Source organism: Argentina silus (assembly GCF_951799395.1).
Source record: "Argentina silus genome assembly, chromosome: 1".
NCBI classification, from domain to species: domain Eukaryota; kingdom Metazoa; phylum Chordata; class Actinopteri; order Argentiniformes; family Argentinidae; genus Argentina; species Argentina silus.
In genome coordinates, this window is record NC_139655.1 from 11,848,436 (window position 1) to 11,870,805 (window position 22,370).

The 22,370-nt window shown below is 48.7% G+C and overlaps 1 protein-coding gene across 4 annotated transcripts in view; it reads right to left on the reverse strand.

Moving 5' to 3' along the window:
- Positions 1-1,065: 1,065 nt before the first annotated feature.
- kdm6ba (lysine (K)-specific demethylase 6B, a) overlaps positions 1,066-22,370 on the reverse strand; it is a 73,109-nt gene continuing 51,804 nt past the window's right edge. For 3 of the 4 annotated variants that reach the window (XM_083670813.1, XM_083670814.1, XM_083670815.1), the window contains 22 exons: positions 15,630-15,715; positions 13,958-14,078; positions 13,678-13,801; positions 13,396-13,491; positions 12,926-13,172; positions 12,720-12,797; positions 12,406-12,576; positions 11,966-12,160; positions 11,229-11,756; positions 7,476-11,002; positions 6,886-7,012; positions 6,475-6,580; positions 6,063-6,268; positions 5,672-5,781; positions 5,497-5,565; positions 4,999-5,147; positions 4,646-4,760; positions 4,205-4,392; positions 3,758-3,899; positions 3,113-3,239; positions 2,621-2,791; positions 1,066-2,383 (listed from right to left, as the gene is read on the reverse strand). In XM_083670813.1, the coding sequence (XP_083526939.1) occupies positions 2,360-2,383; positions 2,621-2,791; positions 3,113-3,239; positions 3,758-3,899; positions 4,205-4,392; positions 4,646-4,760; positions 4,999-5,147; positions 5,497-5,565; positions 5,672-5,781; positions 6,063-6,268; positions 6,475-6,580; positions 6,886-7,012; positions 7,476-11,002; positions 11,229-11,756; positions 11,966-12,160; positions 12,406-12,576; positions 12,720-12,797; positions 12,926-13,172; positions 13,396-13,491; positions 13,678-13,796 (6,495 nt within the window). In that variant the 5' untranslated portion in view covers positions 13,797-13,801; positions 13,958-14,078; positions 15,630-15,715 and the 3' untranslated portion in view covers positions 1,066-2,359. Of the gene's footprint in view, positions 2,384-2,620; positions 2,792-3,112; positions 3,240-3,757; positions 3,900-4,204; positions 4,393-4,645; positions 4,761-4,998; positions 5,148-5,496; positions 5,566-5,671; positions 5,782-6,062; positions 6,269-6,474; positions 6,581-6,885; positions 7,013-7,475; positions 11,003-11,228; positions 11,757-11,965; positions 12,306-12,405; positions 12,577-12,719; positions 12,798-12,925; positions 13,173-13,395; positions 13,492-13,677; positions 13,802-13,957; positions 14,079-15,629; positions 15,716-22,370 lie in introns of those variants that run through there. The other variant, XM_083670816.1, reaches the window with a different exon arrangement.

A 22,370-nucleotide genomic window follows, 5' to 3' on the forward strand; every position in this document is an offset into this window, starting at 1 on the left:
GTGGGAGGGTGTGTGTAACTGGTTATTTCAGAACCAGCAGTAGTAGTTCTACTACTAGTTCTACTACTACTAGTAGTTCCATTCTTTCTAAAGGGGAATGTTAAATTCCCACATTGTCATTGGATCTTGTGTGCTGCTCCCTGCTGTTTCCTGGACTGCTATCTGTGGTGTTTCTGTTTGTTCTGCCTCCTTCCTTAGTTTACCTTGGATGGGATTAGCATGCTGAGTCTGTGGAAACTTTTTGATCAACAGTTTAACAGCTTTTTTTTTTTTTTACACGTACACCAAACAAAAACAAACTGAGACTCGAGGACTTGAATGAGGACACTCAAACAAGTGCCAAATATATGTTGCAGCCAAGCCAAGTGATATCGCTTGTTATTGTATAGGGGGCCCATGTGTAAATAAACCCAGGGCAGAAAACGGCAAGGTTTGTTGTAACATCCCCTGGCACCCACGTCAGCGGCCAGCCAGCCACAGGCAGGAAGGGTGATAAAGATGAGCTGGACCTTCAAAAACAATGAGCAAACAGGCAACTGGAGCTTTCCCCTCTCATTTCACAGCTCTAATGTTCAATGCTCAACATTGAAGGCAGCAATTCCTACTGTATGTCAACTGCAATGGTGAAATTACCTCCTGCTACATCTTAGATTTAGACTGACGAAAGAGATACTGAATAGCAATAAAATATTATTTTATGTTTTTAATACCCAAAGAGAGAAGACATTCAGAAGTGGCTTATTTCATGAATGTCATTTTTAAGGTGAAGGACTACACATAGTTTTGGGTTTATCAAAAGCGTTTATTATTAATAGTCATAGTAATGTCACACAAATTCACAAAGTGTTTAAGACATGTCTGGCTCAGTTTGTTGTGTATGTGTGTGTGTGTGTGTGTGTGTGTGTATATATGTATGCGTGTGTGTGTGTGTGTGAGAGAATTTTCTAAACAGTGCAGTTTTAAATAAATGACCACAAAAAGAAAGAGAAGAGAAAGGAAAGGTATATTGCAAGAGGAAAAATAGAATTCTCATTTGAAAAAGAAACAAAATAAGTAGTTCAAAAAGAACTTTAGCACCTTCTATCCCATAATCATATCCAACAGATTATAATAATATTTTAAAATCATTAATTTCATCTAAAGCCTCTACAGATAAAAACAAAATTACGATTTCTCCAAAAAGGTACGGAAAATGTAGTTTTGTTTTTTTGAGCATACAAAGACATCATTCCATTAGTCAACTCTACATCAGCTGTGTTCTAGCATCTACAGGGAAGGTGAAGTTATATTCATTAAAGATATCATTTATATATACCAGGAGGGTTCAGGAGGGCAAGCACCAGAGAAACATCAGCCTCTCATACACCCCAGTTCAGTTGTTACAGAGGAATCATCAGAATCACCATTACAAAACCTTTCAGACTTGTACAACCCTAATAAAAAAGGGGAGAACATTGATATCCAATAAATAGAAGAAACATTTTAAATAAAAAACAAAATGTACAATGTAAAATCCAGAAAAGAATAAATCTGTTTAGAGCAAAAATCGGAGGTATGACACAATTACAGCAAATTAACGATATATAGCGAAATGGAAGTAACTGAACAACAAACGACCTGATGTAGTCCTATAGAGGTGTGACTGACAATTGAATCTTTTTCTCAAAAAGGAAATAAAATAATAATTTGTAAAAACACAAGATTTACAACACATACTAGATTCTGAAAGACAAATAAAACCAAAAACAAAGTCTTTAAAACCCGTATGTTTTGAAGCATTCCAAACAATTGTATTTTTAAAATTCTTAATGCTTTAGAAAAATGTTCATATCTCTATTATTAGTATTTTTCATCTCATCTCTTTTCTAAATACAAGTCACAAGGCCAATGTGGTATATATCTAGGCTGATCTAGTTTAAAAAACAATAAATTATTAAAAAAACAGCACCCCACAAAAAATACAAAACAGCATTTACAAATTTCAGTATTCAAGACGAAAAAAAAAAAACCATTCGGAAATAACAAAAACATGCCATTGAGACCGCCAACCGTCAGTTGCTTGTTCAATGGCAGCACCAACTGCCTTCCATTTCAAGTCCTCCATAACCAGTGACTGGTCGAGAGCACAATCAAGTGTAAACTGGCGTTTTATTGGCGGTTTGGTATTGTAAACAGGTGATGAGTAAACTGGTTTTCAATTGGCTGTTCGGCAAAAATTAGCAGTAGTAGTAGTAGTAATAATACAAATATTTAAATAATGAAGCAAAACTTAAAAACAAAGTCAAAAGGTGTTTTTGTCCTGGCTAGCAGGAGTTTTGGTTATGGCTGTGAGACATGGGGGGAGGGGGGGGGGGCTCGATCACCGGGAGCTGGGGGCTGCAGCCTGAGGAGAGAAGACAGGAGAATGAGACAGGCTGTCATGGATGTTCAGATTGCTAGGCACAAAAACATGCATCAGTTATAGTTTGTTATCTATCCTCTTAAGGACAAACTGGTTAAGTGTGTGTGGACTACCTTAGTTCCATGTATGCGGGTGAGCGAGTTTTTCTTCAATTTCAGTGTGTGCATGTTTCTAAACAGATATATAGAGATATGTGTGTGCGTGTGTGTGTGTTCTCACCAGGTTAAAGGTGTCGTAGGTGGTCATGAGCTCCTCCATGCGGTACTGCTCCAGCACCACCACGTTGGAGAGGCTGGGGTTGCGCTGCCGGGCACAGTCCTCACAGTGCACCACATAGGTCTTCCTGCTGCCGTTCTCACTGGTCACAAACAGCAGGTTAAACACCTCCACCTGGACACACAGGACAAGAAGACATACAGGTTAGTATTGGCATACAGTCATAGTTCAGCAATTTTTGATAGCTTTGCTTAGCACTTAGTCACGGCGCACAGAGGAATGTTAACATGTAATGCCATGATGATCAGAGATTGACGTAAAGGACACAGAGTTCCAAAAAGGGTCATATAAAAAAAAAAGCCAATTGATTTAAGGCGCACTGTCTGCCATTTAAGCACAGATGTATATATTTATAGTACGGTAGTATTGTAGAGGTCACAAGGAGGGGGGGGGGGGGATTTGGTGTTAGCATGAAGACAGTAGGGATGGACTCACGTCACACTCGTTGCAGTAGTAGGCGGGCTCGTCCTTCACACGGCTCTGGTAGGATATCTTCTTCCCTGCTGCCACCAGCTGGTCCCTCAGGATCTGGATGTGCTTGATGGACTGCAGGAGGCAGTGTCTGAGAGAAGAGACGGAGAGAGAGAGATAAAGGAAGAGAGAGAGAGAGAGAGAGAGAGATCGATGGAGAAGGAGAGAGAGAGGTCTGATGTGAGCATTTGAGTGGACTGGAACAGCAGGTCAATTTACAATGGATTTACTTAAACTTCAGTCATCAACATTAATCCAGTCATGGGCCTATATGTCAGTCTCTCACATGGCACTAAACCCTCAATGGATGGTCAGGGAAAATCTCTGACCCAAAATACATAATAATAATAAAAACAATTATTTTCTTTTTCTTTTTCTCTTTTCATTTCATCAATCGCAAAGCGCATAGAACTGAGTGCATCTAAAAAACTAAAATGAACATAAAACCAACAATGACACACTATAAACAACGAAGAAGACGACAGGAAGGTGAGTTTTTAGTCCTGTTTTGAAGGATATACACACAATATCACCTGTGTGGTCAATGACTACTGTATGTTCAAACGGAATACCCATCATCAGTCAGTCAGTCATTCAGTCAGCACTCACCTGATCATCTTGTAGGTGTCAGGGTCAGAAACCTTGACAGTGCGGGCTACGTTCCAGGACACGTGGATCATGGGAACAATGGACTTGACCTTCTTGACCTCGTTCCACTCAAACCTCTCCAGAGCCAGCTGGTACTGGTAGGCTGCAGGGACAACAGCATACAGGAGCTCAATGAGATACACCTCACTTGACAATACATACTGTAGGAGCTTAGCCTGTAGTTGGTCAGTTCATCTGGATGTTAGACCTGTGATCAACTTGAAGTACAACACTCTTTACAAGAACTAAATCTACAGATATGGACTACTGCAGGGAAATTAATACCGGTTGTTACTATTACATTTTTCAGACAAAATCTCTACTGTTAAGAATTTCATCAAATGAGGTAAGTGAAAGTTCAGCAGATGAGGTAAGCAGCTGTCAGAGTGATGGAGTAGTGGAACTCACAGTTGAGTGGTCCAACGTTCCATGCGATGTTGTTGCACCAGCCCACAGCCTGGACCCAGTGGACGGTCCCTGCATTGATCCACACCAGGTCGCCTGGCCGCTGGATGAAGCGGTACACAGGGATGTTGGTCTTGAGCAGGTCTTCCAGGACTGGCCACCACGAGCCCGTCAGGTAGTCCACTCCATGCCTTAGGTAGAGGGAGGGGGGGGGGCATGGTTAAACCCTCTGAGGTGGCAGAGTATCCATATGGGCAATGGTTATATATAGCTAGACATGGAGAGATGAGGAAACTAGTAGTAGTGAAAGTGAGACAGGTTCGGAGGATAAGTTAGACAAGCATATCTGATGCTATCCATATCAATAATTTATTCAGTCTGTATCATCTGTGCATCAACATCAAGGTTGGAAATCTAATATGTTGGGAAACCCTCCTCACTCACTTTTCACAGAAGTCACTGATGGCCTGCCAGTAGTTTTCATGCACAGAGAACCACTCGCAGTCTCCAGGCCCGATGTTAATGTTGACAGAGCAGAAGTTATTGTTCTCTTGATGGCCTGTGGGAGGAAGAGGACACTCATATCAATATCCGTTCTATAAAGCCTATTGCCATCTGCAAAATTCAATCCCACTCTACAAGCTCCCACTGGGAATACAGCCATTCACATTTGAGAGTATACACATTCTTGCCACACCTCTCCCTCATAATGCCTCTCTCTCTCTAACACACACCTCAATACCTCTCTCTAACGTGCACCCACCCACCTACCCACACACAGTGACAGAGACCCTTACCAGGTGTGCGGCTGCCGGGGACTTTCATGTAGAGCTGGACAGTGTTCATGCCCAGGATGGTGTGGCCCACGTGACTCAGCATGTTAGCATTGGACGCCACGCGCATGAAGGCTGGCAGCTTCTGCAGCTCCTGCAGCTGAGGCTTCCACCTGACAACACACACACAGCAAAGAGCGGGGTTACTGCCTGAATCTAACCATAGGAAAAACACCTGTTGTATCTACCTTTCGTCCGAATATTTTTAGGGTACAGACAACACATACAAACTCAACAACTATATGCACAAAATTGTGAATAAATTGATTCTGCTAAGCAATGTATCTCAATAAACAACTTTGGGACTGGTTCATGGTGTAAAGATGCAACATGAAGACCTGATCAATAGGGGTCAGCAAAACCACAGAGGAAAGTTCTGGAACAACGAACAGCTTTCTGAAGTTGTAAGTTCCTCCAGTAAGGCACAGAGCCTTACAGTAGGTGCACCACAATCAAGCTTACCTTTTGGGGTCTGACAGGTCGATGTTGGTGCCAAACTTAATGATCTTCCCCACTGATTTCTGCTCAGTACTGGCGAAGGGAAACAGAATCACATCATGATTAAACGCATTCAACATCTCCAAATTAATGTTAAACCTAACAGAAGTTTTTATCTGGTTTGTGTGTGTGTACATACCTGCCACTGGTAGCTGAGGGGTCTTTGCTTGCTGTGTCCTCTTTGCTGATGGCCGGCTTCTTGTCTTCATCATCTTCATCATCCTCCTCCACATCACTGCCCTTCTCCTCCTGAAGACACAAATCAAGCCAGGGATGTTAGAATTCAAGTTCGCTAGTTCACCATATGAGACATCAGCATGTTAAAGAGGGAAGTGTCAATAGGCTGGATCTAGACTACACTGAGCAGCATTCTTCCATAACAGCAAACACCAAGACAGATTCATATCAACAATGTCATACGGAAATACAATTCTCTGGAATGTAAGAGGTGACAGGTGAGTGTGTGTGAGGGGTTTGTGAGTGTGTGTGTGTGTGAGAGAGAGAGAGACTGATGGCAAGGTGGTCCGTACCTGCAGGCTCTCCTGGAAGCTGGAGGCCTGGTACTGGGCATACTTGGCGATGGTGGTGTGTGAGCGGCTGCTCTCACAGGGCCAAGTCTGACCTGTCCCAGTGGAGTCCCAGTTCTCATCAGCAGGCTGCTGCACCTGCGTCCTCACCTCCACCGCATGCTCCGAGTTGGCATCCACCAGGGACTTGGTGGAGAACAGGCCCAGGTCTGAGGAGAGGGGGTCACACAGGGGTTAAATACAGTAATAGTGATGGCACACGTTATGTAAGGCCTTGAAAGAAATGCCACCAAGTAGAAATGCAATTATGATGCTGCCATACTTGTGTGTGTGTATGTGTATGTGTGTGTGTGTGTGTATGTTATGAGATATGAAAAGGTTGGGGTATGGCATCCTCTACAGAAAATAAACTCACTGAGTCGTAGAGATCCGGCCAGGCCTCTGATGACAGTGACGGGGTTCTTGGGGTCGGAACAGAACTGCTGCAGCACCGGGGAGAAGGCGTCTCTCTTACTCTCAAGCTGGGGGGGGGGGGGGGGGGGGGAATGTTGAATTGTTCAATCTCATTGTTCACATGGCAACTGGCACAGCAATAATAAGTAACACCTGTACTGATTCTACAGCAGTGTTGTATTACATGTGAGGTACAGTTTACTACCATAAGAGGGCAGCATAAGCATGTGCAACATTGTTATGATTTAAGGCCTTAGATATTCAAAGAGTGATATGATGGTTAGTGACAACAATAATAATAATAATAACAATAAATGTTATTTGTTTAGGCACTCAAGGTCGCCGTACATATAAAAACAAGTAATAGACTTACATAGATGCTGGGTGTGGGGGGGTAGAGTTTCTCTCTGGGGAGGGGCTGCTCTGTGCTCATGATAGGCTTGACAGAGAAGGCGGGGAGCAAGTAGGACTCCCGGAACTTCCCCTTCACCCTCGCACCCCTGAGAAGAGAAAGACGACATGTTACAGTTAACAGCCATAAACAATAGCAACAAAATACTAAATCCATTCATTGATTATATTGTGTAAATTTACTTTGTAATTAATATGCAATTAATTAATTGTATTACGTTTGTAATTTTAAATGTACATTTAGGATCTGTTTAGCTCCTCTGAAAAAGAGGCCGTGGTCTCAGGAGGACCTCCCCTGCCTAAAAAGGTTTAATAATAAAATAATAATACTGTAGCTTCAGTATGAACAATAGACATTTATTATTTTGTTTACTTCATACTGTCCCAATGAATAGCCACATATTACACATTGTTGCCCCCATCTCAACCTCTTGTCTCTCTATTACCTCCCAACCCACATTTCTCCCCCTGGAGTCCTGCCTTGTCCAACTCACATCTTCCTCGCCCTCCCTCCCTTTCTGCCTACCCCTTCCTCCTCTCCTCTGTACTCACTTGCAGGCCCTGATGACCTCACTGGCTGTGTTCTTAATGCTGATCTCTTCCAGAGGGATCCTCTTCTCCTCCACTTCAGAGGCGATGAATGTCTCCCTGTCTCCGCTCTCCACCTTGATCAGGCGGATCTTCAGCTCCTTGGGTGGCCCGTCCGACAGGGCCTTGAGTCTCAGGAAGTCTGCTGGGCCCAAGGCAGAGCCTGCCATGTCTGAGGAGTCTCCAGGACTCCCCTCTCCTCCGCTGCTCCGGGATGCCCACTCCCCAGGCTCTCCCTCACTGGTGGACCCAGCCCCCGCCGCCTCCTTCCTCCTCTTCCTCTCCATGTCGCTCTCCCGGATTTCCTTGCACTGGAGGTCCAAGTTTCCCAGGATCCTCCGGTCCTTCCTCTCCTTGTGGCTCTTGCCCTCCTTGTGCCTTTTGCTGGAGCTCAAATGGGAGGAGGAAGAGGAGGAGGAAGAGGAGGAGAAGAACATCTCTCGCTTTTCTCTGTGCTTTTTCTTCCTTTCTTTCCTCTCCTTGTGCTTCTTGCTACTGCTGCTGTGACTGTGACTGCTGCCAGTGCCATGTTTCTGTTTCTTCTCCTTCTCTCTTTCTCTCTCTCTGTCTCTGTGTCTCTCTCTGTCCTTTTCCCTCTCTCTCTCAGGCTTGTGCCTCTCCTCCTGTTTGACCTCTGCCTTGGCTCGGTCCGAGCTGCTCATGCTGGGGAGGCAGTGGCGGTTCAGCATGACCTCACAGCTCCTGCCCAGCTCGGCCACAGATGACTCAGAGATGGTGGTCAACTTCATCTCCTCCTTGGGCTCCACTTTCATGGGCTCTGTAGAAGAATTAGACTCTTCCCATCCAAAGTGCATCCTTGTCTCTGTCATCTCCCTGCCGTCCCTCCAGATGTCTGGCTCCTCCACCTTCACCTTCCTGTTCTCCACCCAGCTAGAGGGGGAGTGTGGGCGGGACTTGAGGGGTGGGGCAGATGGGGTGAATCCAGGGTGATTGGTAGAGTCAGAGGTAGGGGAGGTGCTCTGCTGCTGTCGGCAGATGTCAGGGCCCAGGGAAAGGGAGGAGGAGTACTTGACTCCGCACAGAGCCGAAGGCGGGGGTCTGCCGAACGGACCACCCCTGTACGCATACTTCTGGCTCCCCAGAATGGATGACTTGAACATGCTGCTGACCCCTGTCTGGTGCAGGTGGGGTCTCTGTGGTGGAGGAGAGCCGGAGGGCATCTCCGTCTCCTCTTCCTCATCTTCATCATCACACTCGCTCTTCACGGGCTCCGGGAGGCCGTAGAGCTTGGCCAGGTCACTGTGGCGGTAATTGGTGCCCGTCGGTCCTGCTGCCACATCCAGAGAGTGATTAGGGTTGAGTGAGAGGGATGGCTTGTTCAGTTGTGAGGCAGGTTTGAGGCTCTCCTCCTCCTCCTCATTGAGGGAAGACGTCCGGCTGCAGGGGGAGGCCAGGGAGCCCTGTCGGCTTAGTACAGGGGGGCTGGCGTGGGTGTTCGTCCCAAACTCATCCTGGAACTGCTGCTTGGGCGCTGGGATGAGGTCAGGGGCACACAGATAGCTCTTCACAGGGGGCATGGCAATAGGGAGGGCGTTCATAACATCTCTGACTCCGTTTCTCTCGCTGTACATCTCCTCTTCCTTCTTGATGGACTCGTCCAGCATGGCCATAATGTTGGCCATGCCATCAGGCAGCAGAGTAGACATCTCCGAGGGTTCCTCCTCAAACTGAGCGTTGTCGGAGTCTCCACTGCAGCTGCTGGCACTGCTGCCCAGGCTTCCTAGGCCTCCATTGGGCATGCGCTTGTGGAGGCCCCCTGTGCTGCTGCTGGAGGGCCTGGACGGGAGGCTGTTTCTGGGGAATGCCTGGAAGAGTTTGGGGGGCTCTCTGAGAGTGGGGGTGGGGAGAGATCCGACCTGCTGACTGCCTTTCTCCCTGGGGGAGTCTTTGGATGGGCTGAGGGTGCCTTGCATCGTGGTCTTGTGGGAGGGGGTGGGGTATGAGGGCCCGGTCATCCCTGAGGTACTGTGTGACGGGGGGCTGAGTGTGGCTCCTCCGCTGCCCCACATCTCTCTTTGCCTCTGCTTCTCTCGGGCATATTCTGTCTGAGGGGTAAGGGGGGGTGGCCGTAGCCTCTCCAGCGGGGTGGGGGTGACAGTGGGGAGTGCTGGTGCGTGGCCTGGAGGACAGGGGGGTGCCCCGCCCCGGCTAAGCCAGGGGAAGGCGGGTGAGGACTGGCTGGTGGGTAGAGGAGGAGGTGGAGCGGAGGTGGTAGTGGTGACGGTGGACAGACGAGGGGGTGGAGGTTGTGGCTTTGATGATGCGCTGCTGGACAGAAGTCTCTCCAGACTCTCAATGGCGGTCTCCTCTCTCCCTTTAGTTCTCCTCATTTCCTCCTTCACCTTCCTCTCCATCCTCCTCTTCCTCTCTTCCTCCTCTCTCTCCCAAACCCTCCTCTTCCGCTCCTCTTCCTTTCTCTCCCAATCCCTCCTCTTTCTCTCTTCTTCCTCTCTCTCCCAATTCCTCCTCTTCCGCTCTTCTTCCTCCCTCTCCCAATTCCTCCTCTTTCTCTCTTCCTCCTCTCTCTCCCAGTCCCTCTTCTTCTTCCTCTCTTCCTCTTCTTTCTCCCTCTCCCAATTCCTCCTTTTTCTCTCCTCCTCCTCTCTTTCCCAGTCCCTCCTCCTCTCCTCTGCCAGCATGTGACCCTGTAGCTCAGCATCCAGCTTATCCAGAGCCTCTTCTATAGACTGGGGGGCAGGGGGTGGGGGCTGGGGGCGAGACCTGGGGTACTCCTGGGTAGAGGGGACCTGAGGGGCCTGTGAGGTGGGCTGGGGGTACTGTCTGGAGTAGGAGGTGTTGGAGGACAGTTGAGGAGCAGAGTTGATGGTGTGGGGTACAGAAGAGGGCATGGAGCGGTGCAGGGGGGAACTAGTGACAGTAGGGAGGGGGTTCTTCACCCTGCTGGTGATCACACTCTCTCCTGACCTCTGGAGCCCTGAGCTGAGCGATGAAGAGGAGGAGGCAGGGGTACGGTCAGACTCCCGCCCATAGTAGGGCTTACCCTGTGCTAGCTGGGGATTGATGGGCTGCTGTGGCCTGGGTGCCCGGTGGGGGTGACTGGCAGTGCCCGCATGGGCTCCCTGATACCCTGGGTGCGACAGGGGCTGCTGGGTGGGGCGCTCGGGCATGGAGGTCTGGGGCAGTACCAGTGTGTCTCTGCCTCTCCAGCTGCTGCTGGGGGTGTTGTTAGCAGAGCAGACAGCAGGAGGCGCTGTGGTCACAGTGGGCATGCCAGCCATAGAGCCACTACTGCTGATGTTGCTGCTGTAGCGGCTGAGTGAGCATGGCGGCTGGGAGGTGGGGGGGTTGGGGGTGATGACGGGGGTCCTGGTCGGGTGTGCAGGGACCTGAGGGACGCTCAGGTGCTGATGCTGGGAGGTGACGGGACACCGCTTCTCCCCGACCTGATTCTGATTCTGCTGCTGCAGCCCCTGAGGTACCAGCCCTGCAGCCCTGTAGTGACCAGACTCCTGGAGGGAAGACAAAACACTCAGATCCTTATACACACACACAGTCAAAAACACACATACAATACTCTCCTATTCAGCATTTTAAGTGTACATGAGAAGCCCATCAATAATAAGGTGCAGTAATGTAAAGTGGTGGAGAATGTGGTGTGTAGGTGCAGCTCTGCTAAGCTATATAATTCAAACATTATCATTGTACTATTTCTGCTGGTGTGTGGTGGGGACTGACCAGGGGGTGGTGGCTGGCTCTGCCTTGCTGTGGTCTCCAAGCCTCGTGAGGGTTGTTGTGCTGCTGAGGTACTGCGGTGCTGCTGGCAGGAGGGGGGCCCGTGTGCCCCAACCCGGGGTGGGGCTGGAAGTGGGGGTGGCTGTAAGGCACGCCAGTGTGGTTTGCTGGTGAGGGCTGGGAGTGCTGCTCTCTCTCCCCCCTGGCTGGAGGAGGTGGAGGGTGGGGGACCTGGCTGCCGGCCCGGCCCCCTGTGGTCGGACCTCTCTGGGGGGGCGCGCCACGGGGCTCCACGCGTGGTGGGGCTGGAGGTGGTTTGCTGTTGGGGTGGGGGTATAAGGGGTGGGCGTGGGCGTTATGGGGGGGATGGCTGAGAGCCTGAGGTGGGTATTGGGGCTTGTGGGGTGGGGGGGCGCCGCGGCCCTGGCCATAGCCTCCCGGGGAGGAGACAGTGGGTGGGGAGATGGGCGAGGGGGTAGTGGGAGGGGGTTGTTTGTAAGTGTAGCCACACATGCTTGGCTTGACAGACTCCTGTTGGCAGAGAAATAACACAGAACATATTTAACATTACAACTCAGAGCTCATAAGAGGGTTAGTGACATTAAAACAAACTGACATTCTAAACTGCACGTTACATTACCTCAAATAACAACAAACACAAACAGACACAATAGTTACATTTTATGAATACAACTCAAGCAGGTGAAACTCATTAGATGTAGAATTTGTTTGATTCTTACGGTTCTGACCTGGAACTCTGGGGGCCCATTCTTGCGTTCTTGCAGGGCCCAGGGGGGGTTGCCCTTGTGTTGAAGAGGGTTCCAGAAGGCAGGTTTGGGGAGGGGGTAGTGGGAGGGGGGCTGCTGATGCTGCTGCTGCTGGGGGGGCAGGTTGTGCCCTGGCCCAGAGAACCTCTGCATCCCTGGATGAGGGACCTAGAAGTGGAATCACAATGGGGTTAGCACTAGCCCTTCATAACAACATGGTAGAAGAACAACTCTACAAGCACACACAACATGCCTAACACCAAAGCTTAGATACGTAGGAGACATCTTTATTATGCAATAATTTGATGCCACGTACTGTATGAATGTTGATAAATGTTTAAATATTTTAGCCCTACACACAGCTATGCTGTCATTAAAAGTAGATTGTGTGTGTGTGGGTGTGTGGCACTGACTTGCTCGGAGCTCCTCTTCCTCTTGTTTGGACTGGGACAGTCCTCGTTGGGGCGGGAGGGGGGGTGCAGGGAGGGGGGTGGGGTGTGCTGGATGACCGAGTGCTCTCCAAGAGGGGGGGCTGGCCTCTTCAGCTGCCCCCCCATCATGTTCCCTGGGTAACCCCTGGGCTGCTGAGACAAAGGAGAGAAAGGAGAGGGCTATCAACACACTGACATATCCAATATGTTTTTTTAATGTGTGTTTGATAAGCAAGGTGTGGATGCTCAATGTACGTCTTAATGTGTGAAAAAAGAAAGGGCAGTTTAGTTCTTACCTGCTGCACCTGAGCCCACATGTCATCACCTAACGATGCCGAACCCCTCGGCACATGCTGCTCCTGAGGACCCCCATACTGAGAGAGAGAGAGGGGAGGAGAGAGGGATTGTGAGAAACCAGCTACATATCCTAACTTGCTATTGCGAGACCATTCATTTATCAGCACTCTGCATGTTTGATGATGTCATAGCTAAGCTCCCTCACCTTCAGCAGCTGATTGGCTCTGGGGGGCAGGTGGGTGGGAGGTCCGGCGTTGTAGCCACCACTGTGCAGACGGGGTGTGTGGTCGCTGGGCAGGGGTGCGGGAGGGTTGGGGTGAGACTCGTAGAGCTGGCCCAGCTGCTCCCATACACGGTGAGGGGGAGGAGGGGGCCGCTGCTGCTCCCTCTGCAGGCCTGGTAACATGGCCTGGGGTAGATCCAGCTTCTCCCCTCCACGCACCTGCATGGGACTACACACACACACACACACAGAGTCAAACACCACAGCTAAATGGATAGAAGCAGAAAAACTGAACTATTCCTCCAAGATCCAAGGACTCTTCGTACTACAGGATACAGTAGTCAGACATTTTAATTGGTGTTATTTTCTAATGTTCATGTAATATGTTCATTTTGTCATTGTTGTTCAGTTCAATTGTTCATTTGTATCGATTCTAAAAGAGCAGGACTCACCCATTATTGAAGAATTTCCCAGGATGGTTGAGTCCACCCATGTGACTGGGTGGCAGGTGGGGGAGGAGCTGGTGTTGATTGATAGCTGGCGAACACCTGGTGGAGAGAGAAAACCAGTCAGACAAGGGCCACACTAGGACACAACACCTACCTAACCAAAGACCCTATTTCCATTTTAATCCCCAAGAGCAATAAAGCGTCTGAACATTTAAACTAAACAAATGAAAGAGAATGTGAAGACAGGTAATTGTGTGTGTGTGTGCGGTTGGCATGGGTACAGACCTGGCCGGAGGCGCCCAGGCGCGGCCACCCACAGGAGCCCATGGTCCCCGGTTCAGACCGTCCAGAGGGAAGGAGTCCCGTGTGCCACGCCCGCCAAACTGCTCTACTGCGTGATGCATCCAGCCTGGAGGACAGAAGGGGAGAGACACTCAATATTTATTGATGTGTGTGTCACACACACACACGATATGTGCAACAAAAAATATACACACCCACACAATGCACTTTCAGCATGTGAGCTGATCATACATTCATTTGAGAGCCACTGGTTCCTACTCACCACACTAGCTGTGTCTGTGAAGCCCTCCACTGCAGCACAGAGAAGGCCACACACCAACACTAAGGGGAGACCGTCTATACGTCTGCCTGTCTTCAGCACCAAGGAAAACCAAGCCTGTCGGCTGGAGGGGGAGAGAGAGAGAGAGAGAGAGACAAAGAGAGAGAGAAGTCAATAAATGCCAGTATGCCTTCCATTGTATAGTTGAGTCTTTGCTGGAGAGCCAGGCTGCATTCAGAGAAGGGAGGGGTTAAGCAGTATCAGGGCTCAGAGCCAGAACACAAGGCAGAGGAGAGAGGAGGAGAGTTAACCGGTGTTTAGTTGAGGAGTAGTGATGGAGAGGGCCTATACAAATTTCAGAACCCTAAAATGTGTGAGGAGTTTGAGGGACTAAAGAGCACATATATACTGTACTCATTTTGCTCATTTTTCTTTGGGTATTATTATAACAGTGTAACCATTGTTTTATTGTCTGTATTTTGTCAGTGTATATGGTCAGTGTGCCTCTAGGGGGCGACAGTAAGCCAGCAGACAGCTGACTGTAGGCTGATTAGCCAGGCACAGATGGCTCTGTTGAGAGTTCACCTATAAGAGGGGTGCACCGAGGTTACTGTAATCCTTAAAGGGGGCCTCCTGATAACAAGAGAGAGGCCTGGAGACAGGCCAAGTGTGCAGGGTGTGTGTGTGTGTGCGTGTGTGTGTGTGTGTGTGTGTACGGTGGATACACTAAGTTTAATCTCATTACAGCAGGCGTGATGGAGGGAGAGGGGGAAGGCAACAACAGAAGGTCTGAGCAGGATGGGAGGATAGATTAAGAAGAAAAGATGAGTCTAAAATAAAACCTTCTCCTTCGGGGAAGGAGAGAGGAAGGGATGGATGAGAGAAAGAGAAGAGCAGAGCCTCTACTGCATCCCTCGCCCACACACCTTCCCACACATGGAGAAGAGACACATAAAGGACCAGTTCGAGCAGACACAAAAGAGCCCGACAGATAATCTTACACACATGAAAAGTCACTGCACCTGACTCACACACACACACACACACACACACACACACACACACACAGATACTCAGATACAAAAGACTCAGATTCAAAGAGTCCATGATTGAAACTCAAAAACAAAAGAGATATCAAACAAAAGAGGTTCCTGCCAAAACCACACACACACACACACACACACACACACACACACACACACACACACACACACACACACACACACACACACACACACACACACACACACACACACACACACACACACACACACACACACACGATGTGATGTGCCACTCTTGCTCAGCAGAATAGTCAGTCATAGTCAGTGTTCCTAAATTAGCTGTGCTTGTACGCAGGGCCTCCCACTCTCTCCCTCCCTCTCACTCTCTCCCTCCCTCTCCCTCTCTTCACCTCGCTATTAAAAGCCGAGGGGAGATATTTGAGGCGCTCCACTTTTAGCTTTCAGAGGGACGCAAATAAACATAACACTGAGCCATAATGTGCTCTGGCCCCCCTCCGCGTCTGTGTGTGTGTGTGTGAGAGAGATTGTGATACACCAGACATGTAAAGGTAGACTAGACTGTCCTCTGTAAGTAGCTCTGGTTGCTCAAGACATGCCCACAGATGTATAGACATACGGACGGACAGACACAGACACACACACACTCTTACCTTTTGGATTAGCACCTAGTTATGAGCCACAATCTTGTTGAATCTCAGCATCTGCTGTCACTCATCTCTGTGTGGTTTCCTCAACCCTGGGGGGGGAGAGAGAGAGAGAGAGAGAGAGAGAGAGGTTTATGTCAATGCCATCATGAGACACAGGTCAGACACAAACACCATCTAATCATCTTTTCATTAGACAACATAAACGATTACTGACTCTTACAGAACTGGAACCAGACTTAATCCTACTTAACACCAGTGCATGATTATAACCACCAGTTTGACTGTCTGGCCTCGTCTCTCACATGTTCCCTAAGAGCATGGAGACTGTTGGAGGAGGAGAGCGGAGGAACAGCCACCCCCCCTCACCACTTCATCCACTTTCAAGTTGGCACGCAGCCTATGGAGGAGTGTGGAAACCGGGGGACGGTGGGGCGTTGTGGAGGGTGAGTCAGCAGGGGGGGCGACACAATAGAGAGGGGGGCTCACACACACACACACACACAATGGTGAGAGTGACTGTGCTAGCGTAACAAGCCCCGGTCGCTATATAAACAATCATGATCCACTCTCACAGGAAGAGCCCGGTGCGTTAAGTCAACTATCACACGTGAAACTGTGGCACAGGGGAAAAAAAACACACACCGCTTAGGAGGGGGAGAGAGAGAGAGAGAGAGAGAGAGAGGTCAGACAGACAGGGAGCTGTAATTACTGTTTTATGGAGGGTGTGTGTTGAGTTGAGATGTGACCGACAGCAGTTTATTTCAGTGACTTAGTCACTCACCCATAACCTCACAGAGGGAAGAGAAACCCAAGAGACGCAGCACGGGAAACCCAAGACTCAGCAGAAGATCAGCTGAGCTAAGCTCAAACTAAGACTCCTGGTTTATCGTGTCATACGGAGAGATACACTGTGATGAAATGCAGATGTTATCTGAGCTGCCTTCGTGGGTAAAGATAGATAGATTAAGGAGATGTAGCTTTTGGTTCTCAGTCGCTCAGTGCATACGTGTTTGAGCGTTGTATTTCTGTGTATCCGCTGCGTCACATGACCAGGGGAACCCCCGCTGAGTCACATGTGGAAAGGGCTTACCCCAAACCAACCCCGCCCCCCGCCCCCCCCAATTTCAGGGCGCCACTTACAGTCAGGTGACCGGGGGCGTGTTAGCACGGTGACGTCGGCGGGAATTTCTCAGGCCGTCTCACCGCTTCTGTAGAATTGGTGTTTTGGTGACACTAACAGGATGTGCTGGGGGAATCGTCAACCACCAAACCACCTATCAGAGTAATGAAGCAATAACTAAGCAAATATTTTGACATGCTCGATTGCGCTCAGGGCATTTCCAACCAACTACGTTAATGAGACCACACACACACACACACACACACACACACACACACACACACACACACACACACACAACAATCATGATTTCACTAATGAGTACATGACACCATGATATCAAGTCAGAAATCCCCCCTGGTTCCCCGGAAGGTGGGCCAGTGAAATTCCCCTCCATATCAGACATCAAAGAGCTCTTCCAGTCACCCCCTCTACTCTGTCGTCCTGGTTACCGCTACACTCTAGTCTGTGAATGCCGCCGCCGCCCCCCCTCCCCCTCCCCCACTCTTATCTAATAATATTCAAACCAAACATCACTTGGGATGACTGGTCGTGGTCGGCTATTGGCTAATCTAAAATGTTGACACACAGGCCACTAGCCACTCTACGCTCAAACACACAATCTAACACAAAGGTTGCACAGTCACCAAAACTATGAAAAAAAGAAGAAAGGAGGAGGAGGAGGAGGAGAGGACAAACATTGACATGGCGGCGTGCCGTCCACCCTGCATCTGCCTCCAGTGAGACATCCCAAACGTCTCCCCTGCCAGGATCAGGGTGGTTTGGGCCAACGCCAGCCAGCCTCACAGAGTAAAAATAGACTGACGACTGTGGGAGACGGAGAGGGAGAGAGAGAGAAATAGAACAGAGGGGAGAGAGAGAGAGGAAGTAAAAAGAGAGAGAGAGGGAGAGAGAGAGAGAACGGAGAGAGAGAGAGAGAGAGAGATAGCCAGAGTCGATGGCCTACAGAGACGCTAGTGCCTGATAAGGGCAGAGAGATAAGGGAGGGATTTGATAAGAGAAAAAACAGAGAGAGAGGAAGAGACAGAAGGTTCCGGTGTGCCTGGTCGAGGATGGCGGAAGGCTCAGTGGGTTCGTCTCTCCACATTTGGTGGTTACGTAACCTGCCTCCTCTGATAGGGATTGTGTTCTGTTCTAGAGGAAACACAACGTCACACACCAGCAGGAGCAGCCAGCCTCTCTACGTCTGTCTGTCTGTCCCGTTGCCTGGCTCCCGGTGTGTGTGTTTGTTTGTTTGTGATTGTGAGCTTGGCTGGTGATGCAGGCTAGCCCGTCATACTCACGTCCTTGCTTTCCCAGCCCTCCCACACACACCCCACCTACACACACACCCCACCTACACACACACACACACACAGACTGGGAGAGTACCGGTACATCCTAATGCGCACACACACACAGTAAGTATATCCTGTAGCGGGGGTGGAGGTCAGTCCAGGACAAGGCTGGCTTTCTCTCTCTCCATCTTCCTGCACACGGATTGACTGCTGCTGCTCTTGTCTCATTACCTCCTCACAGGACAATAGCCCTACACACGCACGCACGCACACACACACACACGCACACACACACACACACACACACACACACACACGATACTTTGTATCTCTGCAGTTTTTAGGGCAGACATAGCAAAGCAGCACACTGATAAAAGCCAGGGTCTGTATAACATGGCTTCTTTGGGTCTAGCTGAAGTCAAACATGTGCTGTTTCTTGGACGTGAAGTCAAAGTTACAAAGTACACTCAGGAGGGAGGCCTTGCCCAATACCTCTTGAAACCCTTGTAGACTTTATGTACAGGCTTTTCACCCTTCTGCTGAGTGTGGAGGTGGAGAGCACTATGCTTCTTTTGTCTAAACTTCAAACTGCCATCACACCTGGGCTTGACACCGTTTAAGAGCCTGCCAGTGTGTGTGTGTATGCCATCTGTGTGCTCACTCATTCACATTCACACACAATTGTCTCTCTCTGACACACACACACACACACACACACACACACACACACACACACACACACACAGCACGTGTGTGACGTTGAGAAAAGGAGAACAGGCTGAGATCAGACAGGAAGCTGTCGTCAGATGCACAGGAAGTAGGCCTTAGGGGAGGCAGGTCAGAGTGTCTTGGGGAGGGGGGACTGTGGCTTCCTGTGGAACAGTAACATTGTGTGTGTGTGTGTGACAGAGAGTGAAAGAGAGACAATTGTGTGTGAATGTGAATGAGTGAGAGTGAATATGAATAGTTTCTTGTAATGGAGTTTCACTTCTAAGACCTGACACTCAAAAAGTGTCTGACGTGATTGTACCTTCATATCCTGTTCCCATGAAGTCAACTAAAACATAAGAGAAGCTAAAAGCCAGTCAATATAAGCATCAACAGGCACAAGCACCGTCTTTCTAGTTAGTCTGTTAATAAAGAGAGGGAGGGATGGAATGATGTCTTTTCTGAGTCATGTTGTTTTCCAGTCACTCACAAAGATGTCCCTCAGCATCACTCTCTGAGAACACAGTGACTTCAGAGGAAGACAAGTGACGCTCCCTCGTTTTCCAGAAACAGCCTGTTTTAGAGAAGCAGGCGGGCAGAGCCGGAGCCCATGCCTTTCGTCGGAGCCCAGACACACGTGAGTGTGTGTAAGCGTGTGAAGCAGTGACTCAATGTGCGAGTGTCTGTGAGAGCCTGGGGAGGTTGTTTGCGACGGTCTATAAATAAGTGGAAGTCGTGTAGCAGACACAACTATGATTAAGCATGTGCTTATGTGTGTGTGTGTGTGTGTGTGTGTGTGAGAGCGCACGGACACATGTTTATGTTCATCACTGGATATAGGCCTTGCATGATCAGAGAGACACTTTCGATTTCCACTGTTCCATTGCCTCAGAAACCCCAACTTGCCCTGTTTCGTTTCCTAGAACATGGCTCAAAACAGGGAAAAGCAAAATACAACACATAAAAGTGAACATGTATTCCCAGTATGGGAGGATAAAACAGGTCCCCAAACTCCCCCTTGCCTCCCCCAGTTGTTTCTTCAGCCAGGCCCCCTCACTTCCCAGAAACTAGACAGACACACACACACACACACACACAGCAGAGACTCTGTTTCCTTGACAACTGTTGCTGTGGTATTTCTAGTGTCTTCGAAAATGGTTATTAGGGTAGACAGAGAGATATGAGAGAGACAGAGATGACTGTTCTTTCCACTGCCCCCCCCCCCCCCCCCAAATCCATGACAACAGCCCGGGTATGATGAGGTTCTGCTGTTGGCTGGTCAACAACAACAAAGAAACAACAGCGAGGAGAAATCACAGGACAGCCTGACCTATACAGAGGCTACACTCATCTTACCTCTGATGTTCAGAGAACATCAACAAAGCTCTCAGGCTGCTTGCTCCCCTGAGGAAAGAGCCATGTCTGTCATTAACAGAGACACAGGGTGATTACAGAGATGACGCATACATCTGTTATGACGGCCTGGTTGTTCTTTTGGTCCAAAAAACACTATGCTGTTTACTGATTCTCTACGCACCTCCCTCTCTCCCTTTTTTTGGGTCTTTTTGCTGTATACTCCCCCTCATTCTCTCTTTCGTACTCGTTCTTGGCCTGTTTTTTTCCTGCCAACGTGGTTGGAGTAAAAGTAGTCAGAGGTAACAGAAGGAAAAACAAGACAGAAATAAAAAGTGAATTCCTTCCTTGTGAGTGAGTCACAAACACACACACACACACACACGTACACCTCCCTTTCACTTCTGCATCATCAGTGGCATTCGACACACTCACAGGACTCCCACCGATCTCACCAAGACACACACACCTAAAGAACTTCAGATAAAACAAACTATGCCACACTGACCATACACTAAAGCGCTATAATCTAGTCCTCATTCTTAACTTTTTTCTCATGGCCAAACGCTGGGTCTCACATTGCTTGGTGGAATTCCACACGGGGATGACTGAGCTTTAGTCCATTCACACCTACCACCTCCTCACTCAGGAGGAGCAAGTAGGACTGGCTCTGGTCACTGCTCTGGCCTTTGATAAATAAAGTTATCACCCATTATTTCTCTAAATGCAGTTACAGTAGACTATCAGATCCTTCATATATGGTGGCTGGTAAGGCTAAAGGATTTCAGAAGAACGTCATTGGTTTACACTCGACATCATAACAGATGTTTGGGAGCAGAACAAATGCTCTGCTACAGATCTCTCTCATCCTGACTCCCCTGGTGAAGAAATGACACCCTTTCAGTGAAAACAGAAACTCTTTGGTGTCTGATAAACAGTGGTTTCATCAACAAGTTAGTGCCCCACTCCTCTCTAAAATAACCACACACGTATGCTTGTTTTTCCTCACAGAGACATACAGTATGAGAACTTTAAAGCCAGAACGTGATTTCTCACAACACACACAAGCATTTCATCACCTTCCTCGACAGCTAAAGGAGTGTTAGTTGACTCAGCAGTTCAAACCAGGCCACTGACCCATATTACTCATGCCATTCACACACACACACACACACACACACACACACACACACACACACACACACACACACACCACCTGTTTCTACAACCAATCTCACACCCACACATACTGTAGTAAGCTACACACACTGCACCTGTCCACCTCCCCAAGAGAACCAAACCTTATCAAAACACCAAGGCCAAACCTTTGTTTCCATCCATCACCGGACCTACTGACTATCCTGACAGACACACACCTTTCAGTAATTTAACATGCTGCAGTCTTTGGGATTACTGGGTTAGTACATTTTCATCAGTATGAATCAGCTAATATAAGCCTTATGTGAGCACTCAGCAGACCTCGTTTTCACATAAAACATCTCTGGTGTGTACAGCTTTAATGGGACATGTTTGTCATAGTAGAATGGGCGGCGATTGTTCATTCACTCGCATTCAGATCACGGGACAAACGGGGGCGGGTGATTCAAGAAGTCACTATTCACCCGGCTAAGTGCAGTATGAGAGGAGACTTTCGTAAGCTCTGGCTGTCCTAACTTTACAGCTCCGACTTCAAAGGGAGACAAACACGCCACTCGTTTCCATGTCAATCGGCCTGATTGATCGGAAGTAGACGTTCAAAGAGTTTTTTCTACCCCATGCCAGCACACCCCAGTCTACAGAACAAGGCCGTTTATAGCGGACAATAAAATGCATAGGACCGAGTCGATCTCGTCTGAAAGCTTTTTATTTTACTCTCCTCAAATTGTCATGAATACCATCACCGTATCTGATGGAAAACGACAACACTGGCCCATCGAATAACCACCTTTTTCTCGCGCATTTCCATTGGTCGTTCTGGGCAACTTCCCTTCTTTGACGGCCAGACAGCGGGGTATTCTGAGAAGTGTACACACCAAAACCAGACCAAAAACACCACCCTTCCCCCAGGCGGGGAGGTCGGATGATGCAAATGACTTCCTTTCAATTCGGCTCTTTGTGTGCGTAAGGACTGACTACGGGCAATCCATTCACTTTATAAGGCTGCCTACCTCGCTCTTGCCCATCCCCACTCCCACCCAGCCCACACTACTCTTACAAACAATGGCGTGGGTTCCCCTTATACAAGCGTCTTCTTTCCCCTATCCT